This window comes from Eucyclogobius newberryi, unplaced genomic scaffold (genome assembly GCF_026437365.1).
Source record: "Eucyclogobius newberryi isolate DKJ021-1_F unplaced genomic scaffold, fEucNew1.0.hap1 SCAF_65, whole genome shotgun sequence".
NCBI classification, from domain to species: Eukaryota; Metazoa; Chordata; class Actinopteri; order Gobiiformes; family Gobiidae; genus Eucyclogobius; species Eucyclogobius newberryi.
This window is the reverse complement of record NW_027316334.1, coordinates 68,808-83,851: the sequence shown is the minus strand read 5'-3', so window position 1 is coordinate 83,851 and position 15,044 is coordinate 68,808. Positions and strand designations below refer to the sequence as shown.

Below are 15,044 nucleotides of genomic sequence, written 5' to 3'. Positions count from 1 at the left end.
ATATTTATCGCTTAAATAACAGGCAGGTTTAACTCTTTATTTTTGTATATTCAATAGTCTCTTTTTTTGTTGTTCCAAGTCTTTTTTTCTTTTTTTTGGTCTTTTTTTTCGTTTTCCGCAGAGTTTCAGGCTGCGTTTCCCGTCCGCGGAACGAGTCGACGGCGTTCGCGGTGGCGGCGGCAACGTCGAAGGACAAACAGGAAACGCATGTATTTACAGCAGGAAATGAGCAGCGTTTAAAAACCCGGCTGCGTTTGGGACCGTTGCTATGGCAGTAAAACGACAGATCCACGAGCGCGGCCTGAACGGGGGCGTGGCACTTCTGCAGACTCCGGCCCCGTGCCACTCTGGCGTCGTGCCACTCCGGCTTTGCATAAGAAACTCCGGCTCGGTTTTATTTACAGCGGGCGACTTAAAGGAGAAGTGCTGTTTTACCGCTCGACTCACGACGTCTCCGCTGCTTTTCGACGCGGTAAAAACTTAAAGCGATGGTCGTTTTGAACCCTCGGGTTTGACGCACAAAGGCTCAAAAATGGAGCGTTGAAAGGTTTTATGGACTTTAAAAAAACACGTTCTGGTTTCAATCGCGTACGTACACTGCAAAAAAATAAAAAAAAAAGTTGGCATGAATTGCTATGATTTGAAATTACGATGTTTGTTATTATCACACATTTGAATAGAGCTCAGGATTGTTAGATTAATATGAAATCAATGGAGATTTTATACAAAAATCCAAAATCTGTGAAAAATCCAAGTTTGAGTTTGACTTGAGCTCGACAAGTGACAGAATAAACAAAATCAAGCCCAAACTACTCATGACAAATATCCAAGTATTTCATGTAGATTAGGGCTGTGCCACGTCCAACTCTCACCTGTTGTCACGTGTTTATTCGACCAATCACAGCGATGTGCGAGCGCTCAGAAGAAGCCGACGTTAGTGACAAACTCTAGTTGTAACGTTGATATTGTTCTTTTTTCCCGCAGTGTACGTCGTTAAAACAAAACACGACTCTTTGAAACAACATGACCGCACGACGAGTCAAAGATCACAAAGTGATTCGGGGCGTTGCACGTCTCCTTTAAGCCTCGGTAGCTCTTGCGGCTGTTCGTCGGGACAGAAAACGCAGCCTTTGGAATTATGCTCGGGAAAATGTGCAACTGTGGTTCATCCGTGGAGCACCGGTGGAGAGAATCGTCATAATCAGAATATAATACACAGGCGCGTCCATTTTGTGTCCCTCTCTTTACAAAAGCAGTAGGATTCAAATAAATAAATCAATAAATAAACATAAAAACCTGTTAAAATCATAGATGTGCACATTACAATGCGATCTGTACAGTAAATAGTGTTTTACAATTTTATAATTTTCGATAAATATAATATACTCTTTGTTGTTATTATCACATGTGTTTTGCCTTCTATGAATTGGTCTCACACAACGTTTTAATGGAAGATGGACCGGACAGGTGGACCGGACAGATGGACCGGACAGATGGACCGGACAGGTGGACCGGACAGGTGGACCGGACAGATGGACCGGACAGGTGGACCGGACAGATGGACCGGACAGATGGACCGGACAGATGGACCGGACAGATGGACCGGACAGGTGGACCGGACAGGTGGACCGGACAGGTGGACCGGACAGATGGACCGGACAGGTGGACCGGACAGATGGACCGGACAGGTGGACCGGACAGATGGACCGGACAGGTGGACCGGACAGGTGGACCGGACGATGGACTCTGGACCAGGTTTCATTTTTACACGTTTTTTGTCGAGTTCTCTGCCTGATTTCCGCCCCGTCGAGAAGCGTCGGACGAGAGCGCCGCGCGGATGGGAGGAGCGCCGCGCGGACGTGGGGGGGATGCGCGGCGGGGGTGCACATCACGGGGGGAGGAGCCGCTAGCGCACGGCCGCGGTGGTAGTAGTAGTAGTAGTAGACTAAATGGATTTTACCGACACATAAAAAGTGACAATGATACAAATGCATGCTTCAAAAACAGACAGACCGATACAATATTAGCCGAGCGGGCGTCGGCCGCGTGTTGGACGGTGTTTCCGATGATGCATTCAAGAAGACAAAGAGTTCTGTACAGGTTTTCAAAATGGCCGACCTCCACCCTGCTCGCCCCCCCCTCAGGTCCGTCCGCGCCGTTTGCATGTGACGTCACCGGCGGAAGCTCCTCCCCCGGCGGCGGTGACGTGGCAGTCCGCTTGCATAGTCTGCCTGCGCCTGCGCCCAGTTCAGTGACGCAGGGAACCAGAGGGCGGGGACAAGAGAGGGGGGCGGGGTTTGAGGGAGGGTCGAGAGCGCTGGAAAAACCGCCGCCGACTGTACTTCGTGTACTTGGCGTACTTCGTGTACTTGGCGTACTTCGTGTACTTGGCGTACTTCGTGTACTCGAGTTCAAATGACTGGAATTAAGAGCGTTCAACTCGATTTGAGTCGTTTTGACAAGTTTAGAGTTTGTTTGGTCATAATGATTTGACATATTTCAGTATATTTTAATTTGGGAAATGTAACATGGAAAATAAAATGTGCAAAAATACTAATAAATAAAGAAAATTATGTTTTTTCCGATCTTTTAAAAACGTTTGTCCGGTTGAAACAATCCAGTTCTAACGAGTAAAAGAATCTGACCGATCAAAACCGCTCAAACGAGCCAAAGTTTTCAATTCAAGTCATTTGAAGTGGCGGTTTGTTCTCGCAGCGACAGACGCGACGCACACCTGGCGTTAAAGAGCCAGGTGTGCGTTGCATTGTGGTCCGGGGCAGCGTGAAGCCGGCGCCGCCCCCCAAACACCTGGTGCATGATGGGACGAAAACCAACATGGCGGAATGTGACGAAGAGAACGGGGCGGAATGTTCCGGCGCGCTGCAAAAACGCGACGTATCTGCGCAATCTTCACCCGAGGAGTTTTGACCAGAACGGATTTATTTACACTGGAGGCGCCACGTGAACCGGGCGTGAACCGGGCGTGAACCGGGCGTGATCCGGGCGTGAACCGGGCGTGAACCGGGCGTGAACCGGGCGTGATCCGGGCGTGAACCGGGCGTGAACCGGGCGTGATCCGGGCGTGAACCGGGCGTGAACCGGGCGTGATCCGGGCGTGAACCGGGCGTGAACCGGGCGTGAACCGGGCGTGATCCGGGCGTGAACCGGGCGTGAACCGGGCGTGAACCGGGCGTGAACCGGGCGTGAACCGGGTCAAACTGAAACGCCAATCAGGTCAAAATGTGTAAAACAATGAAACGAATCAAAACGTCTTTAATCGAGATCATGAATTCAAGTCGTTGGTAGATATTTTTGCAGTGTCGATGGGTTTTGATTACGTTTAGAAAAATCCGATTTTTTTTTGTTGAAAAATTCGATTTTTTCTTTTTGAAAAATTCGATTTTTTTTAAGAAAATCTTATTTTTTTTTTGAAAAATCGGAATTTAAAAAAAAAAAAAAACGTCATTCCGACAAGTTTGATCTTCTGTAAAATGTTTGATCTTCCGTAAAATGTCGTGAAGTAATAAATTAATAAAAATAATGAAGTGATTAAATAAATAATTCCGTACGAAACAAAATAAACCCAAAACTGGTCAAAACGACTCGGGCGATATTCTTTGTGGTTCTGGAACAGACGACGTACGATAAAAACGTGGTGACGGGCGGCGAGGCAGGCGGTGGAGAGAGAGTGCATTCGTTTAAAGGGCCGTCGTCTGTGCGTTGTGTGAATGTGGCATTAAAGGGTCAAAAGCATCCGAAAAACACCCGGCGACAGACACGAGACGCCGACAACGAAGAGACTTCATCCCTCGAGTAGTTTTGACCAGTTTACGTCCATTTATTTTGACCTGTTTTGTTGACTTGTTTGTTTGTTTGTTTGTTGACTTGTTTGTTTGTTGACTTGTTTGTTTGTTTGTTTGTTGACTTGTTTGTTTGTTTGTTCGTTTGTTGACTTGTTTGTTTGTTGACTTGTTTGTTTGTTTGTTTGTTGACTTGTTTGTTTGTTTGTTGACTTGTTTGTTGACTTGTTTGTTTGTTGACTTGTTTGTTTGTTGACTTGTTTGTTTGTTTGTTTGTTTGTTGACTTGTTTGTTTGTTGACTTGTTTGTTTGTTTGTTTGTTGACTTGTTTGTTTGTTTGTTTGTTGACTTGTTTGTTTGTTGACTTGTTTGTTTGTTTGTTTGTTGACTTGTTTGTTTGTTTGTTGACTTGTTTGTTGACTTGTTTGTTTGTTGACTTGTTTGTTTGTTTGTTTGTTTGTTTGTTGACTTGTTTGTTTGTTGACTTGTTTGTTTGTTTGTTTGTTGACTTGTTTGTTTGTTTGTTTGTTGACTTGTTTGTTTGTTGACTTGTTTGTTTGTTTGTTTGTTGACTTGTTTGTTTGTTTGTTGACTTGTTTGTTGACTTGTTTGTTTGTTTGTTGACTTGTTTGTTGACTTGTTTGTTGACTTGTTTGTTTGTTTGTTTGTTGACTTGTTTGTTTGTTTGTTGACTTGTTTGTTTGTTGACTTGTTTGTTTGTTTGTTGACTTGTTTGTTTGTTTGTTTGTTGACTTGTTTGTTGACTTGTTTGTTTGTTGACTTGTTTGTTTGTTTGTTTGTTGACTTGTTTGGCTGTTTTCCAGTGTTTATTTTTGACAAAACATTTTTAACTTAAAGGGTTTTTTAACTTTTAAGCTTTGAGGCTTTTGACCGTCATTGCTTTTATTCGTATCGTTGTTTAGTTTGAGTTTAGTTTCAAGTGTTTCTCGGGCGTCGACCTTTGTGTGATCGTGGCGCGCGAGTGGCAGCCACATGGCGCTCAGGGCAGCTGTGGCGTTCATATCGCCGTGGAAACAAACGAACCTCATCAAAACGACTCAAACTCACAGATTCTGACCTCGAGTCGGTTCAAGTCGTTCTGAGCGGCGACTGTGACCTTCAGAGTCCGACGTCAACGTAAGTCGCCGTTTTCCCGCCGTTCTAATTCCTAGAGGTTTAAATTTCTACGCAGTAACAGCTATTTTTGTTATATTTTACGGAGACGAGACAATTCACGTACGAACACTGAGAAACTAACGATTCAAACGCTTCGTGAGGAAAGGAAAAGGCGAGAATTCAAACGACAAAAGCAAAAGCGGACGAGCGCCGTTTACGTTAAGAAATGAAAAAGTCGTGCAAAGTCTAGATGAGTCAGAATCTCAGTTTCAGTCGCTTTCATGACCTTATTGTATTCAAACAATAACGTCGCACGAGCAAATAAATCTCATCAAAACGTCTCAAATCGAGATTCACGTTTGAACTGCGGTCGTTTTGCCGATGCCGGACACGCCCTGTTTTGTGCGGCGTGTAGGTCATGTGATCCGGGAACGACGGTAACACTCTAAAAAATGAACACTGACGTAGTAAAGACAGAAGCGCGAGGCTAAAGCGAAAAGGCCGGGATCCAACCGACAACCTCCCGACGGCCAGTGCGGAGCTGCGAGCGGAGCAGCAGGGGGCGCCGCACACGCCCAGGTCTGAACGGAAATGACGGGAATTCAGACTATTGAAAGTGTAAGTAGTTTTGACTCGTTTAGATTCATTTAGTCGGAAGAATGAGATCATTTAACTCATTTTCCATCGATATTCAGGTCGATTTTTTAACTTTGAATAAACTTTGAATAAACTTTGAATAAAATGTAGTTGTTTTCAGACCTTCTTAAGTCGTATCTTGTGTCGTGCAACAGACTCGAGTAAAACAAGTTTTTCTTCAGATATGATTCAGTTTTGAGTCTTTTGTTTCATATTTCCTGCACCACTACTTTATATTTCTTGGTGTTTGACATTATTATGAAGTAAGTTTATTATTCTTATTTGAGAACAGTATCTCAATACGAATCTAGAATAAATCTAGATTTTCAATCTAGTCGAAATCTCGTCAAAACTACTCAAGTCAATATTGTGAATTCAAGTCTGTTTCGCCGCGCGCTCGATGTACATCTTTTTGCAGTGTAGTGGCGCGCGTGTGTGAGCGGGCGAGAGAGGGAAGGGGTGAGGCGGGGCGGTCTCCATGGCAACGGGAGACAAATCTGTCGTTCTCATGGGAGTTTGGTTAGCGAGCGACTGTCCACTCCCGCGTCCGGCTCCGGGTTCGGCTCCGGCTCCGGCCCCGGCTCCGGGTTCGGCTCCGGCCTCGGCTCCGGGTTCGGCTCCGGCTCCGGGTTCGGCTCCGGGTTCGGCTCCGGGTTCGGCTCCGGGTTCGGCTCCGGGTTCGGCTCCGGGTTCGGCTCCGGGTTCGGCTCCGGGTTCGGCTCGCGCGGAGAAGTCGGAAGAAATGGCCAATGTCTTTCGGGTCTCCATGACGACGCCCTCCGTTCGTCCTCGGTGCGAGACCCGTGTTAGTCTCTATAAGCAGGTCTCCACACAGTAGGGATGGGTCAAATGTGCCGGGTGGAACGTGGTGATGGTGGTGGTGGGTCTCTCCGCGGAACTGTCTCTGTTCTGATGGCGGCTCAAACGTTCAAAGTAGCGGTTTTGCAGGTTGCCGTGGTTGCCCTGGATGCCCTGGATGCCGTGGTTGCCCTGGATGCCGTGGTTGCCCTGGATGCCGTGGTTGCCGTGGTTGCCGTGGATGCCGTGGATGCCGTGGTTGCCGTGGATGCCGTGGTTGCCGTGGATGCCGTGGTTGCCCTGGATGCCGTGGTTGCCCTGGATGCCGTGGATGCCGTGGTTGCCGTGGTTGCCGTGGATGCCGTGGTTGCCGTGGTTGCCGTGGATGCCGTGGATGCCGTGGTTCTCGTGGATGCCATATTTGCCGTAGGTGTAGATGCCGTGGATGCTGTCGTTGCCGTGGTGGCTGCTGCTGCTGTTGTTGTTGTTGTTCTGGTTGCATGGCGTGACTGGGAGGCTGTACTGGCGGTAGGGGCGCGGGGGGCGGGTACGTGCCGGGTGCTGGTTGGCGGGCGGCGGCGGGGGCTTGCGCAGCGCCGGGTGCAGGTGCTGATAGCGGCTGACTTCGGACTCCTCGTCGACGTCGGTGTCGTCGATCAGCGGGATGTTGTGGACGAGGTCGTTGATGAGGAATTCGGGGTGCGCCATGAAGTTGTGGATGGAGTTCCGCGACTCGGGTTTCTCGCAGCCCTCGTACAGCGAGCTACGGAAGGCTTTCACCACACGCATCTGCAAACGAGGACGAGGGACAGAGCGGGGCGGGGGAAAGACACGGAGTTAGTGGCGACCTTTGACCAGTGGGAGGGGTCGGAGAGCCCGCGATGCACCAGTGTCCTCCAGTGCAGACAAACAGACGAGACTCGGGCTCAGGTGGGGCTTTCACTCTTCTATGACCAGCATCACTTCTGTTCATCGGTCACTAGAGACAACTGACCTAAGACAACCTTATATTCAACTGTCCTTATTAACGCCTTACAACGTTTAAAGCCTTAACATTGTTCTACATCCAAATGCAAATATTATATCTTTATATTTTCTTTTTTTGTTGGTGCAGTTAGTTTAAGCTCTAGCTGATGCTGGTGGAAAATAATCCCGTGCTAGCAACAGGTTCCCTTGCTAGTAGCAGGTTACCGAGCTAGCAGCAGGTTCTCGTGTGGGTGACATCTCCACCTGAGCCCGTTTGGGTGAAGGGGTTGAACACAACTCGGCTCATGGCACATTCTTGGTCAGTTCTCGTCACATTCAGTCGCCCCGGGGCAAAGCATCGCCGGCGCAGCACAAGAGCCTGAGCCGACACCAACGTCTGGATCACCAACGTCTGGGTCACCAACGTCTGGGCTCTTCAGCGTCCGGGCCCTTCAGCGTCCGGGCCCTTCAGCGTCCGGGCCCTTGAGCGTCCGGGCCCTTCAGCGTCCGGGCCCTTCAGCGTCCGGGCCCTTGAGCGTCCGGGCCCTTGAGCGTCCGGGCCCTTGAGCGGCCCCGCCTCTTGCACATTTGCAGGTGCGATTGAGATGCTCACACTCGACGAGCAGAAAAGCGCTGCACTGTTTCTCGACACGTCACGGTTTCCGCAGCGACTGTCGGATGAATCTGGAATAATCCACTAAACATCGTCGTTATCTGGATTTTGCGTCACAAAGACTAAACTTGACTAAATCACGTTCCGTTGTAATTTGCGTGAGACGATTGTTGTCGATGACTTTAAGTATTTGACAGAAACTAAACTGACGGGATAAGAACCTGAACCTGGTGTAAGTCGGGTGCAGTGCAGAACTGTTCCACACGAGGAGCTGGAGGCACAAACATGCATCTGTCAATCACTCGCTCTGCTTTACTCCTCCTCCTCTCTCTCTCTTTTACTCCTGCCCTTTTCTCCTCCTCTCCTCCTCTTTGTTCTCCCTCTATCATCCCTCTCTCTCTCTCTTCTCTCCATCCCCGTCCAGTGCTCTCTCGCTCTCTCTTCTCTCTCTACTTTCTATTTTTCCTCCTTTCTCTCTCCTCTCTCTTTCTTTCTCACTTCCTTCCCCCCTCTCCTCCCCTCCTCCCCTCGCCCCTCCCCCCTGGCCCCGCCCCCTGGCCCCGCCCCCCCATGCTGAAATGCAGCGCACATGCAGCAAGCTGGAGGTAAACTAGGCACAAGATGAAACTCGCTGTGAAGTGAAAAGAAAACACACGACGTCCACGTGAAATGAAAAGTGCAAATCAGCGTCAAAAGAAAGAGTGAGAGTTAGAACGCTGTGAGCAGAAGGTTGTGGGTTCTACGCCCGGCCACACAAAGGCTCGAGGGATTTCTCTGCAAAAAATCATGTCAACGTGAGTTCAGATCCCTCGGGTTTGACTCTAGTGCTGAATATCACGACACGTCCAAATAATAAATGTACTCTAGACTTTTGAATATCTCTGAGGTCGTAACTCTCAAGAGTCGACGTGAGACTCAGAACGAGCTCTAATGAAGGTCAATGAGTCAAACCTTCTCACGTCTTGGTTTTTTGCAGTGAAACGGTTCCAGTGGCGTTCACATTCACAGTCGGTCCATGCACCCCCCCAAACACCCCCCCCCCCAAACACCCCCAACCCCCCCCCCCCAAAAAAAAAAAAACAGACCCCAAATTTCCCAAACACAGAGGAAGCAGATGTGAGAAGGTTCCACAGACGCGGGTGTGAGACGGTTCCACAGACGCGGGTGTGAGACGGTTCCACAGACGCGGGTGTGAGACGGTTCCACAGACGCGGGTGTGAGACGGTTCCACAGACGCGGGTGTGAGACGGTTCCACAGACGCGGGTGTGAGACGGTTCCACAGACGTCCAGGTCGCGTTCATGAGCCACACTTTACACAACAAACTGAGTGTTTTCGTTAGTGCTTTTTTGTGTTTTTAGAGTTTTTAGGTCTAAGAGATAAAGCCCCAAACCCAGAGGAAAGTGGCCCGTGAACGCCCCCTGGTGGTGATGGACAGGCGGTCAAGCTTAGGTTCAGTGCAGATCTGTTTTTCCAAAGAGCCTCAGACAGAAAAACCACATGCAAAGCCTCAGAATGTCCCCATCACACGTTTGTTTTCATTTTGATTTTCTGTAAACTTTCGAGTATAGAACGGCCGCACAGTGTACAGAGCGGCGTCCAGCTCGGGCCGCTGCCGTCACTCCCCCTCAGCCCTGCGCCAGGCCCTGCGCCCGCCCCTGTCGGCTCATTAGGAGGGCTAGATGGAAAAACGTGAATGTTAAAAAAAACAAAATGGCTGAAAGGTAAAGCCTCATGAAGAAACAGCAACAAAAAAGAGACAGACGAGAAGAGGACGATGGAGGTCGTGTCTCCTACGCCGGACATTCACTTTACTGGGCCAATAACTGAGATCTCTGAGCGATATGGGAGTTTAGGGGCGGAGCCCTGGATCCTCGAGGCGCTTCCTTCACAGTGCGCTCGCCACAGACCAAATGAAAACAAACTGGATCCACAGACGGATCTCCTGTCTTCTTTAGTGAAACACCTTCTGCTGTTTAAATGAGCGAGAGCGCCGCCTCTGGTCACGTCCGCCTCTGGTCACGCCCTCACCCCGTGACGCAGAGCGAGAGCGCCGCCTCTGGTCACGTTTATCTACACATGCGTTCACCTTTAGACCACTTTAATGTAATGTGATCCAGGACATGACCTAATATGGCTAAATTACATCCTCCATATTAGAAATAAACATGGCGCATGAGAGAATGTGTGGGTGGAGCCTAGAGGCGGCCAGAGGAACTGCAGCCTGCGACAGACTGAAGCCGCTCACTTTAGAGATGTCTCGATCCGGCACCAATATTTGAGTATTTAGTATCAAACATACTGATGTTTCTGTGATACAACTGCAGTTTTAGCTTTAAAAGGTCACAAAGTCTCAGCTGGACATTGATGTCTGGATCGGGACATCTCGTCTCTGACGTCTTTATATGGATCATTCTCACATTCTTCTGGCATGACATTTGAGGAGTGAAGGATGTAATGAGTGAGTCTCAAACTACTCTTAGCGGTGGAACTTAGCGCTGTTGTTTAGCGCTGTAGTTTAGCGCTGTAGCTTAGCGCTGTAGTTTAGTGCTGTAGCTAAGCGCTGTAGCTTAGCGTTGTAGCTTAGCCCTGTAGCTTAGCACTGTAGCTTAGCAGTGAATCGGAGCCTAAGATGGAGGACGGAGGAGGAAAGAGGGAGGAGCAACAGAAAAGGCCGAGGCTGAGAGAGAAATCAGAAAAGTAAACAAAAACAAACAGGTGACTAAAGAAAAGCAGGAGCAGCTCGTTCACGTGCAGCTTTCACGCTAAAGCCCCAACGACACAAACGTTTACAGAGAAATGCATCGACGCAAACAGAACGTCCCGTACGACGTGCACACTCGCTCCACACGCACCGAACTGACACACTACATGGAGGGGGCGGGGAAAAACCAGAGGGGCGGGGTTTAACAGGACGTGAGTGATGGAAGAAAGGATGAGAAAGGTCAAAGAAACAAACGTAAGGATGAAACTCTACAAACGAAAGCTTATCTAGAGCCGTGATTTAGATCGTTTACGATCTAAATGTCACGATGTGGACGACTACATGACTGCACTGTGCAAAAAGGACGTCCACATGAGTCCAAACCAGCCCAAAACACCATTTATTTGAGTCGCTTTGACTAGTTTACATCATTGAAAGGGTCTACACTTTTGATTGGTTTTCATATTTCAAGTTAAGTTAAGCCGTTTGTTTACTTTTTGGCATTTATGTCTCTTATGTCTGATTACGTACAATTGTTTAGCAAATGGTTTAGCTTGAAATAAGAAAAAGTGCATTCATAAACACAGTAAAATGTGTCAAATAACCTCGAGCCACAAACCAAATAAATCTATTCAAAACGACTCAAATCGAAATCCTGAATTCGAACTCGTTCCAACTCATGTCAAAATTCACTTTTTGCAGCGTAACAAATATTTCCGGACACATTTTTGGTGCAAATTTCTGCTGACTTCATCTGGAAACCTGGAACAGCTCAAGATAGATACAAGACAAAAGAAAGAAAGAAAGAAAGAGAGTGATTTGAAAATAAGAAGAAGACGTCAGAAGAGCCTCACGAGAGCTGCAAATACACTGTTAAAAGTGAAGCCACCACAGCGAGCAGAGGGCCTCGTATACTCGAAGGTTTACAATTTAGGCTCAGGAGCTTAACCAGATCTATTTAGTCAAAGATTGTTGAAAATAAAATGATTCAGAGGCTAATAATATTAATAATAATGAGAGAAAGACGCTTGACCGCATTCACAGACACGGAAACACCAAAGGCACGAGCCGGGACCGTTCCTCTGGCACCGCGGGACGCTCGCCACGCCTTCCGCTTGAACCCTGGTGTAACTTTGTGTTCATTGTGGTCGAAAACGAGGCGAAAGAGGAAAAGCCCCGCCTCGTGCCGTGAGAACGACATTCAGCAAAACTGGAACCAGGCCAAACCCGGGCGCTGTTTCAGGAAAAAGGGGGAAACATTTTGCAGACGCACGAGCAGCGAGCGAGCGGAGGAGGAGGAGGGCACAATCAGGAAGAACCGCAGAACACGTGCCGTGCAGAGAGAGGGCGTGTGCTTGGGGGCCGTCGGACCGTCCCGGGGGGGGGGGGCATGGAGGGCGTGTGAGTGTGTGGGATGCCCTCCCGTTCTCCTAAACCCCTGTCGTGTGGAGCAGGTCACGTGTCGACTGGGTCGTGTCAATGTGCGCTTTACGCTCCGAGAACCAGGAAGCGGGCCGTTAGCATGCTAGCGGCTGTTAGCTTTAGAAGGGTTAAATTAAGTCAGAAGGGTTAAAGGGTTAAAGTCAGAAGGGTTAAAGGGTTTTAAAGTCAGAAGGGTTAAAGGGTTAAAGTCAGAAGGGTTAAAGGGTTTTAAAGTCAGAAGGGTTAAAGGGTTAAAGTCAGAAGGGTTAAAGTCAGAAGGGTTAAAGTCAGAAGGGTTAAAGTCAGAAGGGTTAAAGGGTTTTAAAGTCAGAAGGGTTAAAGGGTTAAAGTCAGAAGGGTTAAAGTCAGAAGGGTTAAAGTCAGAAGGGTTAAAGTCAGAAGGGTTAAAGGGTTTTAAAGTCAGAAGGGTTAAAGGGTTAAAGTCAGAAGGGTTAAAGTCAGAAGGGTTAAAAGGCCAAATCATGGCTGTAAGGGTTTGGTTAGCTTAAGGGGTTTAGAGCTTGGCTTATTAAATAAATTCCATAGTCAAACTGTTGTGAGCTGCGTGGTTGTTAGCTTGTTAGCTGTTAGCTTGTTGGCTAATGGTGGCGCTGATCGCTCATGAAGCTCATGTGTAACATGTTAACTCTGCTCTGGTGTTACTCACATGTGCTCAAGGGCTTTTTCCTGATTTTTCATTGTTTATGACATTTGGAAGCTAATGCTAACTCTGAGGCTAACGCTAACTTTGAGGCTAATGCTAACTCTGAGGCTAACGCTAACTCTCCCATTGAAATGTATTGAAGCTAAAGTTTGGACCTGCACCAGCCTTTAGAAAGTCCGTTTACAGACACTTCAGGGTTTTCACAAACGTGTGGAGTAAAGAGTAAGGACCACATGGCGGCGCTGGAGAGATTAAAGTATAACACACTTCTTATCATCTTTGTGTTTGTATTTGGATCAGGTTTACTTCAGCCATGACTTCTGCTGCTTCATGTGCTTCAGAAGCAGCAGGTTCATTACAGATGAAACCTCTGCAGACTCACAGGACTCTTGGAGGGACACATGTCTTTTTACTTATGTGTGTAAACTAAATAAATCATCATGATTGGACAAACGTTTATTCAATAGAAAATCTACAACAGTTTGTGACTGTTCGTGACGCCAAACACACAAGTCCAAACAGGAAACCCGCAAGTCCCAACAGGAAACACACATTTCATACCAGACCAGGAGGCGGAGCCAAACCTTCATAACAGGTCAGTGTCATAACAACACAGTGGTCATATCAGCACATCCGGTCACATGACAACGGGCAGCGGACATTTAATATCTGGACATTGAGATTATGAAACACATGAACGCAGCATTAGTCTCCGTTTAGATGCTCAGGCTGGTGTTTGTGTGTGTGGACCTGCTCCCCCTGGTGTTGAGGCCGTGTCGTTGCGGTCAGGCTGGTGTTTGTGTGTGTGGACCTGCTCCCCCTGGTGTTGAGGCCGTGTCGTTGCGGTCAGGCTGGTGTTTGTGTGTGTGGACCTGCTCCCCCTGGTGTTGAGGCCGTGTCGTTGCGGTCAGGCTGGTGTTTGTGTGTGTGGACCTGCTCCCCCTGGTGTTGAGGCCGTGTCGTTGCGGTCAGGCTGGTGTTTGTGTGTGTGGACCTGCTCCCCCTGGTGTTGAGGCCGTGTCGTTGCGGTCAGGCTGGTGTTTGTGTGTGTGGACCTGCTCCCCCTGGTGTTGAGGCCGTGTCGTTGCGGTCAGGCTGGTGTTTGTGTGTGTGGACCTGCTCCCCCTGGTGTTGAGGCCGTGTCGTTGCGGTCAGGCTGGTGTTTGTGTGTGTGGACCTGCTCCCCCTGGTGTTGAGGCCGTGTCGTTGCGGTCAGGCTGGTGTTTGTGTGTGTGGACCTGCTCCCCCTGGTGTTGAGGCCGTGTCGTTGCGGTCAGGCTGGTGTTTGTGTGTGTGGACCTGCTCCCCCTGGTGTTGAGGCTGTGTCGTTGCGGTCATGTCCGAGTGCATGCTGGCGGACTCACTCCCAGGGGGCGCCGCTGAGCTGGGATTGGCTGTGGCGGACAGAGACACGTGAGAGGGGGTAGAGAGAGTGTTTACGTCGTGCAGTTGACTGAGCACGGACGAGCGCCTCCTCACTGCGCCCTGAAACGAACCGCTGCGCTTGAACGTGCTCACTACCTCCATCTGCAGGACAGACACAGAACAGCAGCACCAAGTCAGGCCGATACCCGCAAATGTGTGTGTTTGTGTGTGTGTGTGTCTGTGTGTCTGTGTGTGTGTGTGTGTGTGTGAACTTTATTCTGCTAAATGGACTTTTAACTGTTTGTCATGTTCTAATGTCGTTTCCTCAAAGATCTGGAGTCGTCTCATTGTGTGGTCAGTTCAGGGTCAGTTCAGGGTCAGTTCAGGGTCAGTTCAGGTTCAGTTCAGGGTCAGTTCAGGTTCAGTTCAGGGTCAGTTCAGGGTCAGTTCAGGGTCAGTTCAGGGTCAGTTCAGGGTCAGTTCAGGTTCAGTTCAGGGTCAGTTCAGGTTCAGTTCAGGGTCAGTTCAGGGTCAGTTCAGGGTCAGTTCAGGGTCAGTTCAGGGTCAGTTCAGGTTCAGTTCAGGGTCAGTTCAGGTTCAGTTCAGGGTCAGTTCAGGGTCAGTTCAGGGTCAGTTCAGTGTCAGTTCAGGGTTAGTTCAGGGTCAGTTCAGGGTCAGTTCAGGGTCAGTTCAGGGTCAGTTCAGGTTCAGTTCAGGTTCAGTTCAGTGTCAGTTCAGGGAGAGTTCAGGTTCAGTTCAGTGTCAGTTCAGGTTCAGTTCAGGGTCAGTTCAGGTTCAGTTCAGTGTCAGTTCAGGTTCAGTTCAGGGTCAGTTCAGGTTCAGTTCAGGGTCAGTTCAGGTTCAGTTCAGGGTCAGTTCAGGTTCAGTTCAGGGTCAGTTCAGGTTCAGTTCAGGGTCAGTTCAGGTTCAGTTCAGGGTCAGTTCAGGGTCAGTTCAGGTT

At 48.8% G+C, this 15,044-nt stretch overlaps 1 protein-coding gene across 5 annotated transcripts in view; it reads right to left on the bottom strand.

Moving 5' to 3' along the window:
• Positions 1-6,341: 6,341 nt before the first annotated feature.
• Positions 6,342-15,044, bottom strand: part of LOC140348275 (plasma membrane calcium-transporting ATPase 3-like) — a 74,867-nt gene continuing 66,164 nt past the window's right edge. For 2 of the 5 annotated variants that reach the window (XM_072434305.1, XM_072434306.1), the window contains one exon: positions 6,342-7,139. In XM_072434305.1, coding sequence (XP_072290406.1) covers positions 6,366-7,139 — 774 coding nt within the window. In that variant the 3' untranslated portion in view covers positions 6,342-6,365. Of the gene's footprint in view, positions 7,140-14,082; positions 14,246-15,044 lie in introns of all 5 variants that reach the window. The other 3 variants (XM_072434308.1, XM_072434309.1, XM_072434307.1) reach the window with 3 other exon arrangements.